At 47.8% G+C, this 25,115-nt stretch overlaps 1 protein-coding gene across 1 annotated transcript; it reads left to right on the top strand.

The window, feature by feature from the left end:
- The first annotated feature begins 1,697 nt into the window (after positions 1–1,697).
- LOC140389599 (transmembrane 4 L6 family member 4-like) lies at positions 1,698–23,657 on the top strand. Its single transcript, XM_072473866.1, has 5 exons — positions 1,698–2,058; positions 2,573–2,662; positions 11,516–11,655; positions 18,502–18,695; positions 20,439–23,657. Exons 1-5 carry the CDS (start codon positions 1,882–1,884, stop codon positions 20,441–20,443), a joined length of 606 nt encoding a protein of 201 aa, XP_072329967.1. The 5' UTR covers positions 1,698–1,881; the 3' UTR covers positions 20,444–23,657.
- The last annotated feature ends 1,458 nt before the right edge of the window (positions 23,658–25,115 follow it).

Raw genomic sequence — 25,115 nt, 5'->3', positions numbered from 1 at the left:
ATATTCCGGATGGTGGCTGGTCTGCAACCGCTGTTGTCCTTCGGCAGGCGGCCCCCCGCTCGTTCCTGGTTCGGCTACCTGATGGCTCCATTCTGCGCCGCAATCGACGCACCCTTCCTCTCATTCCACGCTCACCACGTGATCCTCCACTGTTGCCTCGCTCTCCTGCTGACCCTGCCATGGACTATGCAGAGATCCCTGTCACTCGGCATCCCACTGACTCTGACGCAGTCCAGCCCGCTCCTGAACCGGCGGCTCCCGACCCACCCTTGAGGCGGTCAACCAGAATTCGTCGCCCATCTCAGAGACTTAATTTATGAACTTTGCGGACTTATAGACTTTCTGAATTGTTTTGTTGCTTTGTTTGATCGTTTCCCTGGTTTGTATATAGTGTTCATCTCGTTATTCTTGTTGCATACTGCTTCTCTGCACCAGGCACCTTCCTATGTAAATGGCTTAGTTCTCATGTACATAATCCTGTAAATATGTCTTTCGCACCCCACACGTAGTTAGGAACATTCTCACCATACACTATTTATTGCCACACATATACATTCTTTTATAAAAGGGGGGATGTCATAATACACACCAGTATATCATGGTGCAGATACACACACACGGATGGACACACAGCGGGACCAATCAACACACACAACACCGCAGCCAATCACCAGTTAGAGCACACGCACTATAAAGACAGGGGGCATCAGAGTTCCCGCTCATTCGAGCTGCAGCTTCCAAGGAGGACAGAGCTCACAGCCTGCAGCACAGATCTTCACCATGTGCTGAGTGCATAGACTGGTTAGGAAAAGGCATAGGTCTTCAGTTCAATCTAATATCGTGTTAACCCACAGTGAAAGTATGTTAAACGGTTTCTGACTTAATAAAATAGTGTTGCACTATTTTAAGTGTTGGTGGCCTGTATGTGTTCCACGGATCCAGAGCGCCCAACACAACAATATTTTATCCATTTTTATTAAGGCTGAAGAATCTCCCCAAAATCTGGCAAAAATCGAAGTGTAGCCTCCTGACTCTGAATGTACTCTCCAACTTTGTTCTCTGGCTTGCAGAACCAACACAAATATTGACTCATTCGCCTCCTGCAGCAGATCATTGGAATTTTAAAGCATCATTTTTAACTCAACGTCAAACAATGATGTGGAGATGCCGGCATTGGACTGGGGTGAGCACAGTAAGAAGTCTTCCAACACCAGGTTAAAGTCCAACAGGTTTGTTTCGATGTTTCACCTGAGGATGGAGCAGCGCTCTGAAAGCTAGTGACATCGAAACAAACCTGTTGGACTTTAACCTGGTGTTGGAAGACTTCTTACTGTAATCTTATGAAGCACCTTTCAAACTCGGTTGGCGGAGTGGAGAAGCGAGTGAGATAAAACTTAAAGGATGTTTTTCAAGTGTTGAATGATTCATGTGTGTGTGTGTGTGGATCTGTGCAGGAGGAGCCCCGCGTTGGACTGCCATTGGTTCATTGCAGGCTTGTGCCAAGGGACCTCATGAACCCTGGGTGCAACTCGGGCCTGTGGTGAATTATTAACAGCACAAGATAGTTGTCATGGTGAATGATGGCCTGCTGAGTCCCCGCTCCACACACCCCACTCCCCTTTGCTCCACATAACCCAGGTTAATGACATAAGTATCTGATCAGGGGGCGGCTGTATATATACATATGTAAACTCCGCCAGGGTTCAGTGACTGTGTCATTATCACCGGAGTTTCATCCAGCTCGGAAGTAACGGATTTCCTCCTCCTCGTGTTTTTTTTGTTTTGTTGGTTAATTTTGTTCATTATTTCCCTCCCCCCTTGGTGCAGACTCGGGGCTGAAATTAACACCGGCGCTGAAAGTAACCCACCCCAGTCGGTGCCATGTGCTACGGGAAATGTGCCAGGTGCCTGGGCATCACCCTCATCCCTCTGGCCCTTGCCTGCATCATTTTGAACACTCTGCTTTTCTTCCCGAACGGAGAGACGGGCTACAACACTCCGGAGCAACTGGCGGAGACCGTCTGGTGTTTCAGTGGGATACTAGGATCCGGATTGCTGGTAAAATATCACCCTTTTTTTTCTAAAGTTGTCCTATTCTGCGGAGGGCACTGTGGGGGTTTTTGGGGTTGATCCGAGTTTCCGTCACTGCGCCTCTCTCATGTAGGGGCGCAGAACGGTCGGAAGATTGCAGAACCGTCGGGGCGCAGAAGGAGGCCATTCGGCCCATCGTTTTTCCAAACCCAGCACCATGGCTGAGTGCCATAGTGTCATTCCTCTGCCTCCCCCCCGTCCCCCCCCTCTCCCCAATATCATCACTCTGAATGCCTCCATTGAAATGTTGGTACAAGATCATTCAAGTTTTCCTGTTAGTTTTAAAGTCACCAACAAAGGCAGCTTCTGCCATCAATACTATATTGTAATGTTCGTGTAAAACGTATTTCTGATTGCGCCCGCACAATTTCAATTTGTCCTCCTCCATTCGCTGTTACTCCGTCTTATCAGGCATTGTTTAACTGCAAGGATATTTTTATTTACCCATATCTAATATTTATCTTTGTTGAAATGAGGGCAGATGGTGTTCCCGATTCTGGTATTTATGGGGATGGAAAATAACGATTGCTGTGGTTGCTGTGGAAATGAAAGCTGCGGCAAACGATTTGCGGTAAGATTTGCAACAATCGCCTGAACTTCCACTACTTTTCACTTTTTTTTTCTTTAAATGCTTCCCTCCCCTCTCTCTGGTTTCTGCCAATGTCAAATCCTGTGGAAGATCAATAGAGGAAGACCTGTTCTGTGAAGAAACGGGAGGGGTAAAAGAAGCGACCATATGTCGCACAAGTGGTTAGCACTGTTGCCTCGCCGCCCCAGGGACTCGGGTTCAATTGCAGCCTCGGGTGACTGTGTGGAGTTTGCACTTTCTCCCCGTGTCTGCGTGGGTTTCCTCCGGGTGCTCCGGTTTCCTCCCACGGTCCAAAGATGTGCAGGTTGGGTGGATTGGCCAGACTAAATTGCCCCTTAGTGTCCAAAGATTAGATGGGGAGTCGGACTGGGTATGGACCTCTTTCAGAGGGTCGGTGCAGACTTGATGGGCCAAAAGGCCTCTTTTTGCCCTGTTGGGATTCTTTGCCGGAACCCTGTACTGCCATTTCAAGCAGATTGGTAATGAGGGTCAGTCTGAATCTTGGGCCCTAATCATTCACTTCAAGGGGAAGATTTGCTCTGTTTCTTGACTTGTCCCCAACATAACAAATTCGAGAAGACCCTGGCCCACCTAGTTTGCCTTCTCCCATCCAGGCCGTTACATGACACAGTGATAACAACGTTGTTCATTCATTATACCCTGTCGATAACTGCGTAGGGAAGGTTGACTGGACTTTTTCCTGAAATAGGGGGTTTTACTTTTGAATAAAACTTGAATAAAATTTACCTTTGAATAAAGGTTGAACAGGTTGTTTAAAACTTAGAAGAATGAGAGATGATCACAATGCGACAAATAACATCCTGAGGAGATTTGGAAGAGGTTATTTTCTAGAGTACTAGAACCAGGCACTGGCAGTTTATAAGTGGCCCAATGTTTATGACGGAGATGAGGAGGTTCAGAGGGCGGTTAGTCTGTGGAATTCTCTTCACTTGAAAGAAGTGGCGGCCGGGTCATTGAATTTACTCAAGGCTGAGATTTCTGATAAACAAGGGAGTTAAGGGTCTTGAGGGGGCGGGGTGGCAATGGCAAAGGGGAGGTGAGACTCCAGATCAGCCATGGGGTTGGTTTCTCTGCCTCCCGCCGCTGGTAGTGGAGTTCCCGATGTGCAGAGAATCCAGTGTCAGGGGGAAAAAAACGGTTCAGCACCCATTGCCCATGTTCCGGACCACCGCAAGTGGCAGCATCGAGGTTTGTGCCACGCGCCAGTGGAAGGATGGGACTGGTTTCTCCACGCCTCCATGATTCTCTGTTCCTCGGGGGCCAGGAATCACGCGGGCGTGGATTGATACAAGTATTTCTCAGAGCGGCCCTGAGGTGGTGGACCTCGCAGTGGGCCATGTCCATCGGAGGGTCCATATCACCCCACAATGCAAATCCTGCCCACCCCACTCCCCAACCCCCCTCCTCACTCCCCGCGCACCAGACCCGCCCCCACCGGGCCCCCTACTAGACCCCCAGCAGAGATTACCCCATAACAGAGAGCCCCACATAACAGAGACCCTCATAGAACATACAGTGCAGAAGGAAGCCATTCGGCCCATCGAGTCTGCACCTTCTCATAGGAAGGACGTGGAGGCTTTGGAGCGGGTGCAGAGGAGATTTACCAGGATGTTGCCTGGTATGGAGGGAAAATTTTATGAGGAAAGGCTGATGGACTTGAGGTTGTTTTCGTTGGAGAGAAGAAGGTTAAGAGGAGACTTAATAGAGGCATACAAAATGATCAGGGGGTTGGATAGGGTGGACAGTGAGAGCCTTCTCCCGCGGATGGATATGGCTGGCACGAGGGGACATAACTTTAAACTGAGGGGTAATAGATATAGGACAGAGGTCAGAGGTAGGTTCTTTACGCAAAGAGTAGTGAGGCCGTGGAATGCCCTACCTGCTACAGTAGTGAACTCGCCAACATTGAGGGCATTTAAAAGTTTATTAGATAAACATATGGATGATAATGGCATAGTGTAGGTTAGATGGCTTTTGTTTCGGTGCAACATCGTGGGCCGAAGGGCCTGTACTGCGCTGTATTGTTCTATGTTCTATGTAACCCACTTAAGCCCTCACTTTCACCCTATCCCCGTAACCCAATAACCCCTCCTAACATTTTTGGTCACTAAGGGCAATTTAGAATGGCCAATCCACCTAACCTGCACGTCTTTGGACTGTGAGAGGAAACCAGAGCACCCGGAGGAAACCCACGCAGACACGGGGAGAACGTGCAGACTCCGCACAGACAGTGACCCAGCGGGGAATCAAACCTGGGACCCTGGCACTGTGACGCCACAGTGCTATCCACTTGTGCTACCGTGCTACCCTCCCCGCATCAGTCACTCTTGCCTTGAAGCTAAAGAGCAGTCCAGATAAATAGAGTGAAAAACTTACTGCTTTAAAAGTCACCTGTCCCCAGGCTGAGTAAGCAGCAGCTGTAACTTCATAGAAAGCAAAAACCACTCAGATCCTTTAATCTGCAAGGCTTCTATGCACTACAAAGAGAAAAAGCTATTTATAGGCTGCAATTGATAGCTTCCAGACAGCCAGATGTTTGCATTGTTTAATTTCATTTCCCTTCACATTTGAATGGGACTTAAGTACGCTGCTTTGAACCTGATCGCAATGTTACAAACATCTAGGAGTTCAGTGCTTTCACTTTCTCTTTTTCTCAGCAGAAAGCACCTTAATTGCTTTTGCTGTGGACATGAGCTGTCAATCATAGGTAGATTTTTATAAACATTGAGGCAGCCCACTCAAAATGGCGGCCTGATAGAGGATGGGGTGGAGATTCAAGCCTGCCCTCCTGAACAGTGCCAGGGATGAGGTGGCAGAGGCAGTCAGTGCTACCAGCATCACCAGGAGGACCAGCACACAATGCCGGAAGATGACTGATCTCTATAGGGCAGCTCAGGTGAGTCACCACTTCTATGCCCCTGGCATCACTCCCATCCCTCATTCTTCACATCCGCCCCCAATCCCCTAGAGGCCAACAACACCCCACCTGCCTGCATCTTACAACACACCCTCCATCAAACCCCAACTCTTTGACGAGGATGCTTGCCCTCACATACCACCAGCTACAGACCCACCTGTAGAACTTGCCTCCCAGGGTCTGACTATGTCCTTTCTGTGGTGCCAGGGATGCGTGGTATCCAAGCCAACATTGAAAGGGTGGCGTCCGTGGTGGCTTTCTTGCTTGGGGCAAGACGGCAGAGCCAATGGTCATGACGTCCAAGGCTTGGAGCACACTGTACTGTCGATGGTGGACGTACAGGACACCAGAGCTCAGTCAGAAGCGGTCATGTGCCGGGTGCTGCTGGACACTGCAATGGCGCTCCAGAGCTTGGCCCAGTCACAAAGGGTCATGGCTGAGGGCATCGAATCTGCACCGGCCCTTGGAAAGAGCACCCTACTTAAGCCCACATCTCCACCCTAACCCAGTAACCCCACCTAATCCTTTTGGACACTAAGGGCAATTTAGCATGGCCAATCCACCTAACCTGCACATCTTTGGACTGTGGGAGGAAACCGGAGCACCCGGAGGAAAACCCACGCACACACGGGGAGGATGTGCAGACTCCGCACAGACAGTGACCCAAGCCGGGAATTGATCTTGGGACCCTGGAGCTGTGGAGCAACTGTGGTAACCACTATGCTACCATGCCACCAAGGAAGTGAAGCACTGAGGGAGAGGGAAGGCGGAGTGAAACACAGAGAGAGGGAAGGTGAACTGAAGCACTGCGGGAATTGGTGGAAAGACTGCGGGAGAGGGGAGCGCAGAATGGCTGAGGGAGAGGAAAGGGATGAGAGGTTCTGGGGAAGGGGGATTCTGTTTGTGGGGGAGGTAATTAAGTGGGTTGGGGGGGCATTGCCTGTGCGGAGTCTGCACGTTCTCCCCGTGTCAGCGTGGGTTTCCTCCGGGTGCTCCGGTTTCCTCCCACAGTCCAAAGGTGTGCAGGTTAGGTGGATTGGCCATGCTAAATTGCCCCTTAGTGTCCAAAAGGTTGAGGTGGGGTTGCTGGGTTACGGGGATAGGGTGGAGGAGTGGCCTTAAGTCGGGTGTTATTTCCAAGAGCCGGTGCATCTCGGTGGGCCGAATGGCCTCCTTCGGCACTGTAAGTTCTATAAAAAGAAATTGGACAGGGCGATGGAGCTGGCGGCCTGGCCTCCTAGTTGGTAAATCAGGTGGTGATGAGTTTGTCTGTGCGCGGCGGTCTTGGAGCACATTGTTGGGTGGTGCACCGTGCCAGTCTGGGCTCCACACCCTTATCGTCCTGGACACGGTCCCTCATCCTCCTTGTCTGATTAGGCCTGCCGTTTGTCCTCCTCCTCCAGCAGTTTGCCCCTCTGCTGTACGATGCTATGAAGGACGCAGCAGGCCAGCAGAATGCTCAGGAGCCTCTGGGAAAGGCCCACCAGAGTGGTCCAGGCATCGGAAGCACATCTTGAGCAAGCTGATGCACCGCCGAATGACGTTCCTGGGTGCTGCATGGGCATCGTTATAACGGGTCTCCACGTTTGTCTGGGGGCTCCGCACAGGCGTCATTAGCCATGACCTCAGCGGGTAACCCTTGTCATCCAAGACCCAACCCCTCACCTGACAGAGCGCCTCGAAGGTGCACCTCAAAGGTGCCAGGAACCTCAGAGTGCAGCAGGATGTAAGCGCTGTGCACGCTACTTGGGTATTGGGCGGAGCGTGCACAAAGATGTGCAGCTGGTGGTCGCACACCAACTGGTAGAGGTGGTCGACATGTGCTGACAGGAGCCGCCATACTAAGAGGCTTGCGTGAGGGCAGGTCCTGCAGATGGGGGTGAGCGAGGGAAGTGTATGTCTGCTGGGAGCTTAGCTGCAGTGTGATGTGGAGCCTGGTTGTGACAGAGAGCTGGATAGATTTCCTAGCCAGGGACAGATGTGTGCGACCCTCTGATTCCCCCACCCCCTATTATCTGTTATCACTTTCATTGGATGGTAAGCCATGTCCAGCTTCTCAATGTGGACCCCCAATGCTTAAATGTCTCAGCCTGGAGCACTAAAGATGAGCTCTCAATCCGCCAGCTCTAACATCATCTGCCATACAGTCCTAACCTGTGCCTTTGTGGTACACATATTTATTATCCCCTGTCAGGGTACAGAACAATCTTCATCAGTCTAATGCTGACTCTTGTTCAAATGTCTGAATCAACAGAGTCACCTTTCAGTAAACCTGTCCAAAATTATATTGCTGAATTCAAATTTCCACAGTGGTGTACTGTTCCGGAGCTGGTACTAGAAATCTCCAGGTTGCAACTCAATTCTGCCAACCGCAGTTTGTGTTCCTAATGTACCGTGGGGAGCACCAAAATGCCCCGCAGGTTAAAAACTCCATTGCACCCCCATTTTGTTCAATTATCGGCCTGTAACTTTGCTGCACCTCGAATGGTAACTTCGGAGTGTTCCAGGAACGTGCTGTCTCCAGGAGAAATGCACCAGGGCACTGAGGCCAGTGTGGTGAATGTATTATGCCAATAATCCACCATTGTATTTGAATCTGTGCTGTTGCCCTTGTATTTGTATCTGTGCTATGCTGTTGCCCTTATGGGCTCCTCCTATGGGCCATTGTATGGCATTATCCATAGGGGAACATGTTGGGGCCTCTATGGGCTCTGCCCATGGCTTCTCCCCTTGAAGGGAAGTATAAAGAGCAGTCGACCTGTAGGCGGTTCTCAGTATTGGATCGGTCGCAGGTAGGCACTGTTCTAAGTTGATTAAAGCCACAGCTTACTTCTACTCCCGTCTCGAGTGAATTGATGGTCGCATCAGCCATATAATCTATAGTGGTTTTGAAAATCGACACGCCCTGTTTTTCACCTCATCTTTAACATGCTGTTGCAGTCTCAACAATCCTCTTTTTGATTTTCTACGCCTCTCACTTTTGAGCTCCATTCTACCAGGTTTTACAAATCTATGCACTTCTTCAGCCATGTTAATCGCAGGGATTTCCATAACAAGAACCACTCCCTATATTTCTATTTAGCCTAAGTTGTTTCCTTGTGCTTGGAAATTCTGTTTATTTGCTTCTTGTGATTATCACTTGCCCTGACCATGGGAACAGGAGTTGCCTGATCAAAGAATTACCAATCTCAGTTTTGTTATTTTCTATTGAGTTTGAGCCCCAACAGTACTTCAGGAGACAGAGTTCCAGATTTCCCCTAGCCTTCTTGTGAAGAATACTTCCTGGCATCAGCCTTTTTGCCTCCGATCTTTAGTTTGAAGGTTGGGGTCCCTTGTTCCGGTTTCTCTACCAAAGGGAATAGATTTTCCCTGTCCACCCTATCAAATTCTTCCATCATCACGGGCGGGATTCTCCGACCCCCTGCCGGGTCGGAGAATCGCCGGGGGTCGGCGTGAATCCCGCCCCCGCCGTCCTCCAAATTCTCCGGGCCCCCAGAAATCGGCCCAGCGTGAGTCGCGCCGCCTGCCTCGGAGAATGGCGGGGTCCGGCGCGACTCAATGGGCCCCGGGGCTGACGGAATTCTCCGGCCCGCGATGGGCCGAAGTCCCGCCCGTCTTCTGCCGGTCCCGCCGGCGTAAATTAGACTAGGTCCCTTACCGGCGGGACCTGGCGGCGCGGGCGGCCTCCGGGGTTCTTGGGGGGGGCGCGGGGGGATCTGGCCCCGGGAGGTGCCCCCACGGTGGCCTGGCCCGCGATCTGGGCCCACCGATCCACGGGTGGGCCTGTGCCATGGGGGCACTCTATCCTTCCGCACTGGAGGCCGTACGGTCCGCCATTCCCGGTGCGGAGGCAAAGCCCTCTGCGCATGCGCGGGGATGACGCCAGCACGCACTGGCGCTCCCGCGTGTGCGCCAACTCGCGCGGCCGGTGGGGGCCCTTCGCCACCGGTTTGCGTGGCGCCAAGCCCCTTTCCCGCCGGCCGGCGGGACGCAAACCACCCCGGGGGGATTCCGCACCTTTGGGGCGGCCCGACGCCGGAGTGGTTCACGCCACTCCGTCCCGCCGGGTCCCCCGCCCCACTGGGTAGGGGAGAATCACGCCCCACCTCTCAGATCATTCATTAATCTTCGTTATCCGTGGCTCAGCTTCCTTATCTAAGATGGGAACAGTTCAACTTTCTTGTATTTAGGATCACAGATGTTTACACAAAGGAGGGGGCCATTCGGCCCATTTCGGCTGCACTCGCACTTTGCTATAGAAATCTAAAACTAACTCCATCACCCTGCTTTCTCTTTCTGCGAATGGACCATCTCTGCTTCAAGTGCTGGTCTTATAAAACCAGGGCTGGTTTAGCTCAGTGGGCTAGTCAGCCGTTTTGTAATGCAGAACAAGGCCAGCAGCGCGGGTTCATATTCCCGTACCAGCTACGAATTCTGAATTCTCTCTCTGTGTACCCAAACAGGCGTCGGAATGTGGATTTTCACAGTACCTTCATTGCAGTGTTAATGAAAACCTTGTGACAATCAAAAGATTATTATTATTTTGTGTTGAATAATTAATGCAATCGTCTCTGTCTCAATCATTTCCTGCAGCGAAATATTTTAACGAGACCAGCAAGATTGGTTATAGGCAAAAACATTTACTACTATTTAACTACTTTGAACACCAGCTAGAATGGCTCTCTTTCAGATTTTATAATATTTGCACTCAGAGCGTATATCAGAATTTACCCAGTGAGTTTCAATCAATTAAGATTAAATGGCATAAAATTGCAGTGGTGAAGTTCCGAACCCCATTATTAATAGGAGGCGCGAGTACAGGGATGTCTGGAAAAGCTAGATACATGAAGGCTTTGTCAATCTTAACAGCAGAGTCTCATTTCAATAACATCTGCCCAGTATGTGGCCAAATGTCTGCAAGAAACGGCAAGCGACCACTCAAGATCAGTTAGGGTTTTCAAGGTTTGGACAGGGGGCAGGGGTTGGCTGAGTTAATGGGATCATTGATGAGAATAGGGAGAGGCTGAAGGCTTCATTGTGAAGCCTGACAGGAAGAGCCTTTGCTCCTACTGGCCCACAAGGAGTGCTAAAAAGAGATGATCTCGTACTGACCTCAGGCACTCAGCACCTGCCATCTCAGATCCACTGCCAGGCAGCCAATGGCAGGGATCTCCCCCGACTTACAGTTAAGCTTAACTCATGGAGTAATGGTTCCTCATCGATGGCCTGATTTGGAATTGTGCTTTCCCCACTCCAGATCCTGTCATGCCCGTTGGGTGGGTTTAACATCAAGGCCCAACGTGCTTCTGCTCCACAACGTTTTGGATTGTGGTGGTAATTTCCCGGAGCTAATAGACAGAATTTACAAAGAAAGTGAATGACTGGCCACAGCAGCAAAGTGTCCAACACAGGCTCATAGTTTAGTGACAACCTTTGTGCATTACTTCCTTGTTTTAAAGTTTGTAACAAAAAACATAACCTGAAAGTCATTTGAAAGATCGTAGAATGGAATTGCTACAGTGCAGGAAGAGGCCATTCAGCCCATCGGGTCTGCACCAAGCCTCCAAAAGAGCACCCTACTGCCTAGGCCCTCGCCATCCCCCTATCCCTGTAACCCCAGCTAACCTTTTAGACGCTAAGGGCAAATTTAGCATGGCCAATCCACCTGACCTGCACATCTTAGGACTGTGGGAGGAAACCGGAGCACCCGGAGGAAACCCCAAGAGCTGTATCCAACTCCTTCTTGAAAAATAATGTTTTGGCCTCAACTACTTTCTGTGGTGAAGGAAACCCAGAAATAGAGAGATTACCTTTTGACCTGATGTAACCTTGTTTTCTTCACTCTTAAGGTTTGTTCGCATCTACTTGAATTAATTTGTTATTTTGTCTTTGTTTAGAATTTCTCCTCTATAATCTTTGCCGGGGTGGGTGTGGCAGGAGCTGCCTACTGTTTCATTGTGTCGGCTGTGGGACTCAATACAGGTCCAAAATGTACCACAAACAACAACAGCAATTACACCTACCCCTTTGTGGAAGGGTAAGGAGCATCACTCACTCAGACTCTCGTAGAATTGTCATTGTCGTATCGGTCAATTGAAATTCTAATTCCTCCAATGCACCTAGGAATTCTCTGTTATTGACATGTGTCCAATGATACAGTTGTATCAACAATTTAGTCATGGGGCTAGCTTCTGAACTTTATTTGTGATCTTATTTTCAAAGCTTTTTCTCCAATTATCTAGTTATTAGGCACATGTGAAAATTGCAAGCCGCTTTGGTGATCTTAATGCCACTATCCACTCTCAGATGCACAAATGATGAAATATGAACTATGGAATATTTTGTTTTGTTTTTTTTTGTTTTGTTTTTATAAATTTAGAGTACCCAATTCATTTTTTTTTCTCCAACTAAGGGGCAATTTAGCATGGCCAATCCATCTACCCTGCACATCTTTTGGGTTGTGGGGGCGAAACCCACGCAAACACAGGGAGAATGTGCAAATTCCATACGGACAGTGACCCAGAGCCGGAATCGAACCTGGGACCTCAGCGCCGTGAGGCTGCAGGGCTAACCCACTGCACCACCGTGCTGCCCTGGAATATTTTGTTGATATATTCATTGAGGATGCAGTTTCCGTAGCACTGCCCCAATCTTCGGGCTGGAGTTTCGTGGATCAAGCCTTTAAAATGTTAGACGGAATCTGGATGCGAAGCCCATTTCTTGCAGATCCTATTTTTGCCTGCAAGGGAAAGGGGATGGGGGAGTGAATCAGGGAGGTAGAAAGCCCAAAAGGTAGAAGGGCCATTTGAACTTAGTGCTGAGTTCAAACAGATCCAATTTTGGCTCTTCCAACGACCTTAACTCGGAATCTGGGAGTCATGAATTTATGAAAGAGGCAGGCGTGCTCATCAAGGGTGGATAATGTCTATTTAAATGCCATAATCTGACGTTATTTAAATCCTCACCCTTTAAAAAAGTAAGAAAACAGGCTTCAGCTGTCAGAGACACCTGCTGCTATAGTGCATTGACTGACCAGCCAGGTGGTGTCACTTAGAGATAAAACATTAGCCATCTGTTCCTGCAGCCTCAATAGACTTCATTGTTGACATTTTCCAAGGGCTATTATTAGAGTGGATGTTATTATGAATGCTTGGCTGAAGTTCAAAAGTTCCAAAGCCATTTATCTCAACCAGGAGTTTAAGCTCACATTTCGATTGACAGTTCTAAGAGACTATTAAATAATTAGCTGTCTGCGAAGTGGGTAGTGCATAGAAATGTGTTTGTTTTTACAATAAACTGATTATTCAAAGAGACTTAAAATCTTTGAATGCATTCCATTAATGAAGATTTTAGTATCAAATGAATGAGCATGCGTTCTTAGATTTTTAGACGTTTTCTTCATCTCTACATGGCTCCTGAGGTCTACCCAATATGGATGTTGGTGAGTGGTCAAGAAGGTGGCATGGAGGACACAAAGGTGCATGGGTTGGGTGCGGAAGTGAGGGCTAGAAAACTTAACATTTTATCACATGACATTCACCCCCATTATTCCAAAATAAAATGAACTGTCACAGATATAGGATTCAAACCCAGTCAGAAGTGATGCAATGCACCTTAGGCTCTATACTCCAGACAGTTAAACAGTTTAGTAATATTTGAGTACAGTGGTCCATAAGACCATAAGACATAGGAGCAGAATTAGGCCACTCGGCCCATCGAGTCTGCTCCGCCATGCAATGATGGCTGATATTTTTCTCATCCCCATTCTCCTGTCTTCTCCCCATAACCCCTGAACCCCTTATTAATCAAGAACCTATCTATCTCTGTTTTAAAGACACTCAGTAATCCACAGCCTTCGGCGGCAAAGAGTTCCACAGATTCACCACCCTCTGACTGAAGAAATTCCTCCTCATCTCTGTTATAAAGGATCGTCCCTTTACTCTGAGATTGTGCCCTCTGCTTTTAGTTTTTCCTACAAGTGGAAACATTCTCTCCACGTCCACTCTATCCAGGCCTCGCCGTATCCTGTAAGTTCCAATAAGATCCCCCCTCATCCTTCTAAACTCCAACGAGTACAGACCCAAAGTCCTCAACCGTTCCTCATACGACAAGCTCTTCATTCCAGGGATCATTCTTGTGCACCTCCACTGGATCCTTTCCAAGGCCAGCACATCCTTCCTTAGATACGGGGCCCAAAACTGCTCACAATACTCCAAATGGGGTCTGACCAGAGCCTTGTATAGCCTCAGAAGTACATCCCTGGTCTTGTGTTCTAGCCCTCTCGATATGAATGCTAACATTGCATTTGCCTTCCTAACTGCCGACTGATTCTGCATGTTTGACCCTTAAGACCTGGTCCAGGTCTTTCAGTCTCCAGGGGGTTGGACCCTGGAGGTACCCCCCCCCCCCCGATCCCCGTGGCACCCCTGGACAATGAGCTGGGGGACCCTCATGCAAGGATTGCATACGAATTGGTGAGCAAGTTTAATCTTCCAAAGGGCAATTATCCAGCATCTTGGAACCCTCCAAATCTCATGCTGACTACTTTCCTGACCACCTCAGCAACCTTCCCACTCCCCAACTATTCTCTTAGCCTCCCGACCTCTGCCCCCAGCCACCTGACTACTTTCCCCACATCCAGACTACACTCAAGACTCGCCAGTCAGCCTCTACTCCGTCTACTCTCTCGACCACCTGACTACCTAAATGCCCTAACCCATCCCCCCACCCCCCACTCTCCTGACTGCCACTCGACACCCCCCCCCCCCCCACTGCTCCACCCGACCCGACCCTCACTATTCTCTGGCCGCCCTCCCAACCACCCGACAACCCACCCCAACTACCCTCCCAACTCGCCAGCTACCCCCCCCCATGCCCCTGACTAGCCGACACCTCTCCAACTACAACCCATCCCCCATTTGACCAACCGACACCCCTTCATCCCTCAATTCCCAACTACCCCCACCTCCTGACCATCTGATCTCCTGACCCCCTCCCACCCCCGACCCTCCACCCACCTGACCACCTCGGCCCCCAGACTACCCTGACCCATCCTACTCACTTACCATCAACACTAACCTTCTCTCCTGTCAAAGTGGATGGCACTTGAAACTTACCACTTTACTGCTTCTATTGCTGTAAAACGGGACCATGGCCTCATTTCCCCTGATGGTGCTGCGCTTTTCATTGCTCACCCAGGCCTGGGTCGGAAACTAAGGTAATTAAAAAATTCTAGGCCCGTGTTTAATTCGCTGCAAAGATTTAAAATAATAAATGGTCGTGTTGGCTCATTACATACATCTGATAAGATTTGCGGTAAAGGTTATTGACCGCTTTCCATCTGTCAAAAAGAGTAAATGTTGACATCTGGGAGCAATTACACTCGTATAATCTAAAAGGAGACAGTCAGGTGATACTGCAATCTATAACAAACTGCTTCAGACAGACCAGAAACACCAGGCCTCCTCCAAGATCCTGGTCAGACTTTTCCGGACAATTCCATTTCCTCCCCTTGTAATTTAATTCAAGTTGATCTTACAAAGAGATGCCTTTCCCTGGCTGAACTCGAGGACAATCAGTCTGACCCTCTTCCCATATACAATTTTTCTCTGACTTACATTTTTAATGCCTTGGTGAAGAAAACAGCGGGTGGAGTTTGCCCCAAAATAGGCAGAGCGGCGCAGCGGGCAGGAAAAAAGTGCGGGGGCCGCCAGGCTTTCCCCGCCCTTTCGCACAGCTCATGGCTGATAAGAAAGAAGGGCCGCATCCCGTGTTGTGACGCTGGAGCCCGCCCCGCCAGCAACTTTATTTTTCAAAGATCGGGGCGCCGTCTCTTAAAGGGCATCCCGAGACAAGAACTGAAAAATAGAACCCCCTTCCCCCATTCACCCACAACAAACCCCGCCCCCACAGGGCATCCCTCCACAGAATTCCTCCCCCCCTGGAACCAAGTGCCAGGGGTCAGTGCCTGGGAATGATCCTTTCCCCTCTGAGCCATGCACTAATCTGAAGTCCTCTGGCCGGGTTCTGCTCGCCGGGTGCACGTCCTGGGAGACCTGACTTGATTCTCGCATGTCAACGTGAAAGGACAATCTAACTGGGAGTTTCTGATCATGCCTGATCGCTGGGATTCCTGTCACTTCATTGGTGGAAGGGGGAACGAAGACAATCACATTGGGAAATCCTGCGTTTGGGACTCCCACAGGATTTCCTGCTCCCGCTGTCGGTCCTGCCCCCGAAAATCTAACACCCCCTCTATCCCCCCAGTGTTTCTACGTTTTTTACCTGTAACTGACATGGGCTCCATTTTGGAAATTTCACTCCAAAAGCACAAAGTATTCGTACATTCCTGAGGGAACCCAGTAACTTTATTTCATAAACACTTATTTTTTGAGGCAGAAAATCTCAACAGACCACTTCAGGTTCTAGTTTTAATTCCACACAACAAGAGTTCCTCTATACTTTATAAGGTATTGGCAGTTCCTTCACGTCTTCTGTCACCAAACTAAGGTGTGCCACAGCTCTCAGGAATTCATTTGATTCTCCTCAGTGTTCCTGCTATTCTCTGAGATTTCCTGTGGCCCGTTCCCTAGCATCTGACGAGGCAACCCTCCAATTCTCCGCCAGCATCTCATGTGGGCGCCTCAGCACGAGCATGGACCTCTCATCTTTCTTACCCATGACACCAACATCAGACAACACCCTTTGCTTCTGATGACCTTTGGCTTCTGATTTGTAGCTCTGGCAGATCTTTCTCACTCTGCATCTCTCAGACTTTCTTACAGGCGTCAATCGATTGCTTCTGTGGGAAAATACAGATAAACCCCCCAAAACACCAAACGATTCCTCCAGGCGATCTATCCCCATGGCAACATGGCATTCATGGGAACAGAGATTCACTGATTTACCTTTCAAAACATCCCTTTGAATCTATTAAATCATATTGAAAACTTAACCAGCTTCAGAAGATGACTGTAGACACCTCAACTCCACCAGACTCCAAAAGGGTTAATAGAATCCCTACAATGCAGAAGGAGACCATTTGGACCAATGATTCTGCACCAACCCTCCAAAAGGGTACCCCACTTAATCCCATTCCCCTGCCATATCTCTGTAACTCCTCCTAACCTGCACATTTTTAGACAATAATCCACATATATTGCAGATTTTAGGACTGTGGGAGGAAACCGGAACACCCAAAGGAAACCCATGCATGTACAGGGAGAAAGTGCAAACTCCACACTGACAGCCAACCAAGGTCGGAACTGAACCCAGATCCCTGGTGCTGTGAGGCAGCAGTGCTAACCACTGTGCCACCGTGCCATCCCCTTTGATGTTTCCTTACTTCCTACTTTGAACTTATTAAATAAGCATAGGCTTCAGTACAGTACAGGAAAGATGTCAAGGCCATGGAGAAGGTGCAGAGGAGACTTGCTAGATGGTCCCAAGGATGTGGGACTTCAGTTATGTGGAGAGGCTGGGAAGCTAGGATTGTCCTCCTGGAGCAGACAGTTGAGTGGAGATTTAAGAGAGCTGTTTATATATGTGAAGGGTTTCGATAAAGTTAGATATAGTAGAAAATCTTCTCCATTTCCTGGAGGGTTGGTAACCAGAGAACACAGATTTAGGACTTAAAGAAAACAAAAGGCAGCATATGTGGGAAATCTGAAATCAAAACTGAAAATGCAGAAGATACTCAACAGGTAAGGCAGCCTATGTGCAGCAGGAAACCACGTCAATGGCTCAGCTCAATGATCTTTTATCAGGATGCTATTGTCATTGAAAGGTCATTCACACTATGATCTGAGTTTTGTCAGCACGGGCTGGTTGAGTATGGTCAGTTCTTTGTTGCAAACAACTGAAAAGTCATGCTGTTTGATGTGTTGGCGTTTCAAAAGCTTGAGCCACAGGTAAAGCTAGCTGTTTGACACTGCCAGCATGTAGTAGCAATAGGAGTGGTCGGGGCGGCTTGATGGCGCAGTGGTTAGCACTGCTGTCTCACACGCTGAGGGCCCCAGTTCGATCCCAGCTCTGGGTTACTGTCCGTATGAAGTTTGCACATTCTCCCCGTGTCTGCCTGGGTCTCACCCCCACAACCCAAAGATGTGCAGGGTATGTGCATTGAGCACGCTAAATTGCCCATTAATCGGAAAAAAAATAATTGGATACTCTAAATGTTTTTAAAAGCAATATGATTAGTATTCTAAGAGGGTCTTGCAGTCAAGCCAAGAAAGGGGTTCTGCGTACAACGTACATGAATCATGTGGTATATGAATTTCAGTGCTGGTGTGATGCCAGATATGTAGGGCAAACTGGTGGATCGTATCAAGCTGAGAGGCCCTTTGGCTGTTCCCAACAAATTAGAACCCTCGTCTCATCAGGTATGAATTGTTGTTCCCTTTGTGATTTGGCATTCTTGCAATTCTGTCCTGATGAGTTCAAGACCAAAAGCTTGGACAGCATCTACTTTTTCAGCAATACTCAAATTCTATATCACCAAACAACAGTTCATTACTTGTTTCTCTCTCCATTGTTACTGCTTTAACTCCTGAGTGTATTCCAGCATTTTGGGGTTTTATTTAATTGGTGAAAGAACCAAAGTTCAGGGTTGGAGAGGTGTGGGCGTGGGGGGAGATGAGGAGAATATTTTCTGATGGAGCAAGTTGCTAATGAGCTGCCTGAAAGGGATGAAGGTTCAATTGTAACTTTTAAAAGGATATTGAATCGACAGTGGATAAGGAAAAATTGCAGTGGAGCAAAACTAATTGGCTAACTCCTTCAATGCGACGGGATACACCCAATGACCTGCTTCTGTGCAACACGTGTCTATAACTAAGTTTGTTGAGCTGTTTTCACTTTGTGTTTTGTCTCTTTCCTTTGGCAGCGATTACCTAGGGGACCACTCCATGTGGAATGTCTGCATAGAGCCCCCTAATATAGTCACTTGGCACGTCACAATGTTCGCCCTCCTGTTGGTGATAAGTGGGGTCCAGCTCGTTCTTTGTGGCATCCAAGTTGTCAATGGCCTGATTGGGTTTATCTGTGGAGAGTGCAGCTGCTGTTCGTGCTGTGGTTCAGGTAACCTAAGTCATTACTTTATCTTATCATAATCCTACCAACCTTTTTTTTAATCCGCACCAATTTGTAAACCGTAGTAAAATAGGATAAAACAATAAAAGCGAATAGCTAGGACGGTCATGCCGCTGACTATATCCGTGTGCTTTTGAGGCAAAGGCACTAAAATAAACCCTTATCTCCAGGGAGGATCTCATCTAGTTATACTAGAAACAACCAGATTGCAATCGTACTGTGCGCTGATTGGTGGCAGGCGGGTTTACATTCGTTAACACATTGCCATGTCCACCATTGTAGGAGAGAGTTTAACCCGCTTTAAATGAAGAGGTTTCTTTTTATTCTTTCATGGACCACAGACAAGGCCAGTATTTGTTGCCCATCCCTAGTTGCCCTCGAACTGAGTAGCTTTTGCTGGGCCATTTCAGAGGACAGTTAAAGGTCAACCACATTACCGTGGGTCTGAAGTTGCATGTAGGCCAGGCCGGATCCTTAAAGGGCATGAGGGAACCAGGTGGGTCTCGACAAAAGTCAATGATCGTTGCCACGGTCACCGTTGCTATGACGAGCTTTACCTTTCAGATTTATGGCAGCACGTTTCTGGCGGTTGAGGCAGCTCGCCGTTGCTGATGGGATCTTCCTGTTCCACCAATGTTTACAGCATTTTGCGTGGTTTACCTGACCTACCACCGGGCAACCCACCAACGGGCAACCCACTGGGAATCACCTTTGGCAGGATTGGAAGATCCACCGGTGGAAAGAACTGTAAAATCCCGCCCAATTATTTTTTATGACCTCTGAAACGGACTATCTTTAGGAATGGTGAAATCAGATTCAATAATAATTTTCAAAAGGGAATTGGATATATACTTGAAAATGAAGAAAAAAAACGTTAAGAGCAGGGTCAGTGGAAGTAATTTGGAGAGCTCTTTCAAAGAGCTGGCACAGATATGAGGGTTGAATGGCCTCCTTCAGTGCTTTATCATTCATTCTATTAATTTTTCATGTTGCAGTACCAAACATTTGCTTCACAGTCCATTAAGCAGAAATATGTTCTGTCAGTAAGCTGTGGTAACCAATTTAATCTGCTCATGATTAACTGTTACCATGCCTCCAAGGTAAAAATAATGGAGATAGAATGTCTTCAACCTCTCCCAATTTTCCAATGGATCTGATGTGGTTGGAAACTTGCTCTGTCTTATCCCAACTTCACTTGCCCTCACTCGCCTTTCCCGTTGGGTGAATCCAGCTGTCCAAAATGTCCCTGCTCAAAAGTTGCAGATGTGTACAATTTGAATTCAAATGTGGCCTCTATATTTGGGTTAAGTGGGCATAATCGCACCAACCTTCCCTAATTTTTAAACTGGCCCTATTGACATACAAGTGCATTGAAGTCAGTGGAGATGAAAGTCAAGCGGGGAGTCAATAGGTATCTGATTGGATGCCAGATATTCAGGGCCAGCACGTAATGGGGAATTCTCACTGGCGTGGATCCCTGTTGGTATCCGGCACTGGGAAGTCGGCAGAGAGAGGGGGGCGCCACAAGCAAAGGATGGCCTGTGTCCCTAGCCTCCAAGTCTCACTTCTCTGCATTCCCCCCCCCCTACCCCCCCTCCCCCCCCCCCACCCCACCCCCCACCCCCACCCCCACCCCCACCCAACCAATCCTAGAGATAGCAATATCACAGATATCAATAAACTTTATTTTGAAGGTGGAACTTTCATTCCTCCATTTCTCTCTCTCCTTAGCCTAACCGTGCTGCAAAGTAAAGCGGATTACACAAGGTGAGCAATAACTGAGACGAAGCAGCCGCAGGAACCTATCTTTTGACTCTCTTTGCCACACGGGAATGCAATGACTGTGAAGAAAAAAACCTATGGACTTCATTTTGTTCCCCGAAAATATCTGCCGAACCCAGAATGCAAGGCTATCAGATTCGCAGGACATTCTTCGGGCAACGATTTTAAGAGGGGCATTAACCTGTTTAGTTTTTATCTAATTTTAAAATAGAGAAATTTCATAAAATGTTGTGCTAAAACCCATTCCTGGGTCACTTCGCTGATTTCGCTTTCGCTCGAAAGGATCTGGCTGGCAAAAAATGAATGTATTTGTAAAAACATGTGTAAAATGTAATTCTTCCACAAGTTAACTCGGGTATGGTTAATATGGCTCTGGGTTTAATGCTTCAACCCTCCCTCTAAGGTGCAGAATAGGTGCAGTGTATGGACGGCCCTGTATAAAAAGTGTCCAGATTATTCCTTTCCATCGATTTAAATGGATAGAAGCTCAGATGGTTTACGTAACAGGTTATCTGCATTGTCAGTTTTAACACCTGCCGAGTGAGTTGAAAAATGTCCAGTCAAATTTCAACTTCTGCGTGAACACCCGGGGAATGCAAAGATGGTGGAAAGGGTCATTCGTAGCGATTCCTTTTCTGTTGTCATCTCATCTAGATTCTTACAAATCAGAATAGATGGGAAAGCCTCAGCTAACCAGGTAATGGACATGTTGGCGATGGTCCAAATGGCCTCCCTCTGTCCATTGTGATTCCGTGATTCTAAAGTGGGATTATGATGAAACATAGTGCCGAGGCCGTTTGTGTATTCCTAAAGCAACAATGGGAAGTCTCCTTAACTGAGCTTGGGTTAATGTGCAATTAGTCACTCAGTCCATCCTGTTTTGTTTAAGAGAAATGAATAATTGATAGAAGCGTGTGTGATAGGTACTGTGTTATTAATCTTGATTAATAAGGGGATCAGGGGTTATGGGGAAAAGGCAGGAGAATGGGGATAAGAAACATATCAGCCATGATTGAATGGCGGAGCAGACTCGATGGGCCGAGTGGCCTAATCCTGCTCCTATGTCTTATGGTCTTATGGTCTTATGGTTAGGAGGTGAACATCTGTACAAGACAGCTGTATGAAGACCAAAACCAGAGAATGTTAGAACAGTCAACACATCAGGAAGTATCAATAGACACAACAGATGATGTAACATTTTAGACATTGGACTCTTCACCAGGACCAATACTATAAGGCAAAGAACACAAGAGAAGAGAGCAGGAGGAGATCGCGTGGCTCATCGAGCCTCTTCGCTATTCAACACGATCATGGCTGATCTTGGGTTTCAACTCCATTTTCCTGTCCGTTCCCCATATCCCTTAATTCCCAGTGAGATTAAAAACCTGTCTGTCCCAGCCTTAAATATATTCAACGGTGGATCATCCACAACCCTCTCGGATAGAGCACCCCAAAGATTCGCAACCCTTTGAGTGAAGTAATTTCCCCTCATCTCGGTCCTAAATAATCGGCTCCCTTATCCTGAGACTAGGCCGGTGAGTTTCAGAGTTTAGACTCCCCGACCCGTGGATACGATCTATCAGCTTCTAGCCGATCAAACCCCTTCAGAATTGTGCCTGTTGTAATGAGATTGCCTCTTATTCTGCTCAACTCCAGAGAAAAGAAGCTCAATTTTAACAGCCCCTCATCAGAGGACAATCCCCTCATCCCCGGAACCTACCCTGTGCCCCGTTCAATGCAAGTATATCCTTTCTTAAATGTGAAGACCAAAACTGCACACAGTAGACCAGATATGGTCGCCCCAAAACCTTGGACAAGACTTCTTTATTCCTGTACTACAATCCTCTTGCAATTAAGGCCAACATGCCTATGGACAGGAGAATGTACCATAGAATGTGCAGTGCAGGGGCAGCAGGGTGGCACAGTGGTTAGCATTGCTGCCTCACGGCGCCGAGGTCCCAGGCTCGATCCCGGCTCTGGGTCACTGTCCGTGTGGAGTTTGCACATTCTCCCCGCGTTTGCGTGGGTTTCACCCCCATGACCCAAAGGTTTGTGGATTGGCCATGCTAAATTGCCCCTTAATTCGATAAAATGAATTGGGTACTTTAAATTTATTTTTAAAAAGAATTTACAGTGCAGAAGGAGGCCATTTGGCCCTTCGAGTCTGCACCGGCCCATGGAAAGATCACCCATCCTATCCCAGTAACCCCATCTAACCTTTTTTGGACACTAAGGGGCAATTTAGCGTGGCCAATCCACCTAACCTGCATATCTTTGGACAGTGGGAGGAAACTGGAGCACCCAGTGGAAACCCACGCAGATATGGGGAAAACGTGCAGACTCCGCACAGACAGTGACCCAAGCCGGGAATCGAACCTGGGACCCTGGAGCTGTGAAGCAACTGTGCTAACCACTGTGCTACCATGCCACCCCGTACCAGACTTGACAATATTCACTGGCCAGCGATGAAGATTTCTTGCGGCACGAGGATTTCTCAAGTGGGTTTCTTCCTCACATCATTTTAATAGAGCTCCAAAAGTGCCTGTGAAGGAATTGGGGAAACTTAGAGGAATAACCTACAGCTGTACCCATGAGGCTCTTGGCCCCCCCGGAGACCGAGTGAGTAATTACGGTGTCGGCGCCATCTGAGTAACATTTTCATGGGCTAGCTTCCTTTTCTGCTGAATTCATCAATTCATTGGTAGGAGCGTCCAGGGAAAACCCCCACACACCTGCCGCGCAACTAGATAAGTGACCAGAAGATCACTACCCCACAGCTATGTGAAAGATAAATGAGGAGAAACGTTCTTGAACCTTTTTAACTCCCCTCTTGAAGGAAGAATTGCACAGAATTTGACAGCACAGAGACAGACTATTCGGCTGAACTCCTCCGTGCCACACCCCGAGAGCCCTGTCCCACGCTTCAGAAAAGCAGGAAGGAGTCTCCACTATTCATCCAGAAGCATAGGCAGATAAATGTTTTATCCCTGATAAACCCATGTTAGCTCTGTTCAATCCAACTTTGGGTGCACCATGGCACGTTCTATAACCTCTTGTTTTGAGGATCTGTGTCTTATGAAAAATGAGAGTTTGCTGTAATGGTGCACAAATCAAGTTTTGTAACAAATTTATGGTGACCAATTAAAAACTTACTGAAGTCTCTGCTTAGCTCTGTTATAATTGTTCAATTTATTTCAGAAAAACTTGAGTAAAATTCTCACATTACCTTTTCAGTAACCAGGAGTAATTGTACATGGCAGATTGAGAAATTAACACATCCTTCAAAGTTATTGTCGTGTTGGGTGTTCTGGTTCACAAAGAAGCCAACCATGCTGGAAGTGGTGTAACGTTATTTTATTAACTGTTCAACTATGCTAACATACTGTAAACGTGGGTATAATCAATACCAGCTTAACTGTGGACCCTTTCCTATCACTAGCTATGGTGAGGCACTCAGCACATGGTGAATGTCTGTGATGCAGGCTGTGAGCTCTGTGCTCTGAGCTGGCTACTGCTAGAATGAGCGGGAACTCTCCTGTCCCCTGTCTTTATAGTGCTTGTGCTCTCACTGGTGATTGGCTGCGGTGTTATGTATGCTGGTTGATCCTACTGCATGTCCATCAGTGTGTGTATGTGATTGCACCATAATGTACTGGTGTATATTATGACAGTTATAATCTCTGGATTATTACCCGAGCCACGTGCAATTTGACAACAGGATGAGACAATTGGGGAAGTAAACACATGGCTAAAGGAGTGGCGCAGGAAGGAGGGGTTCTATTTCATGGAGCATTGGCACCATTATTGGGACTGGAGGGATTTGTACCGTTCGGACGGTCTCCACCTGAACCGATTTGGGACCAGTGGTCTAGTGGAAAGGATAAATAAGGTGGTCACGAGGACTTTAAACTAGCAAATGGGGGTGGGGGGAACTCAATAAATTCCGAAAACAAGAAGCAGGGCAGAGAGTAAAAAAATAGTCAGGGACCCAACTTCAGGAAGTTCAGCTAATGGCAAAACTATAAGAAGTATACTGGTTAAACCAAAAGCGAAAAATAATAAACAAGCAAATAAAACATCAGTGCTGAGGGCCAGGTCAGAGGGAGAGCCCAATTAAGAGTTCTATATATGAATGCACGGGGAGTAAGAAATAAACTAGGTAAGCTGCAGACGCAAATGCAAATTGAAGATTATGATGTAGTAGATATTACGGAGACATGTAAAAGTGGTACGGCAATTATCATAGGGGATTTTAATCTACATGTCAATTGGTCAAACCAGGTCAGTCAAGGAAGCCTTGAGGAGGAGTTCATAGAATGTATCTGCGATAGTTTCCTCGAACAGCAAGACATCTGAATAGGAATTGGCTCATTGGTCAGACGCAGCATGGGTTCATGAAAGGCAGGTCATGTTTAACTAATTTACTGGAATTCTGTGAGGACATTATAAGTGCGGTAGACAATGGGGAACCAGTGGATGTGGCGTATTTGGATTTCCAGAAGGCATTTGGTAAGGTGCCGCACAAAAGGCTGCTGCATAAGATAAATGTGCTCAGCACTACGAGTAATGTATTAGCATGGATAGAGGATTGGTTAACTAACAGAAAGTTACTGGGTTACGGGGTTA

The sequence above is a fragment of the Scyliorhinus torazame genome, chromosome 14 (genome assembly GCF_047496885.1).
Source record: "Scyliorhinus torazame isolate Kashiwa2021f chromosome 14, sScyTor2.1, whole genome shotgun sequence".
Classification (NCBI taxonomy): Eukaryota; Metazoa; Chordata; class Chondrichthyes; order Carcharhiniformes; family Scyliorhinidae; genus Scyliorhinus; species Scyliorhinus torazame.
Note: the sequence above shows the minus strand (reverse complement) of the source record. Positions and strands in the feature narration are given on the sequence as shown.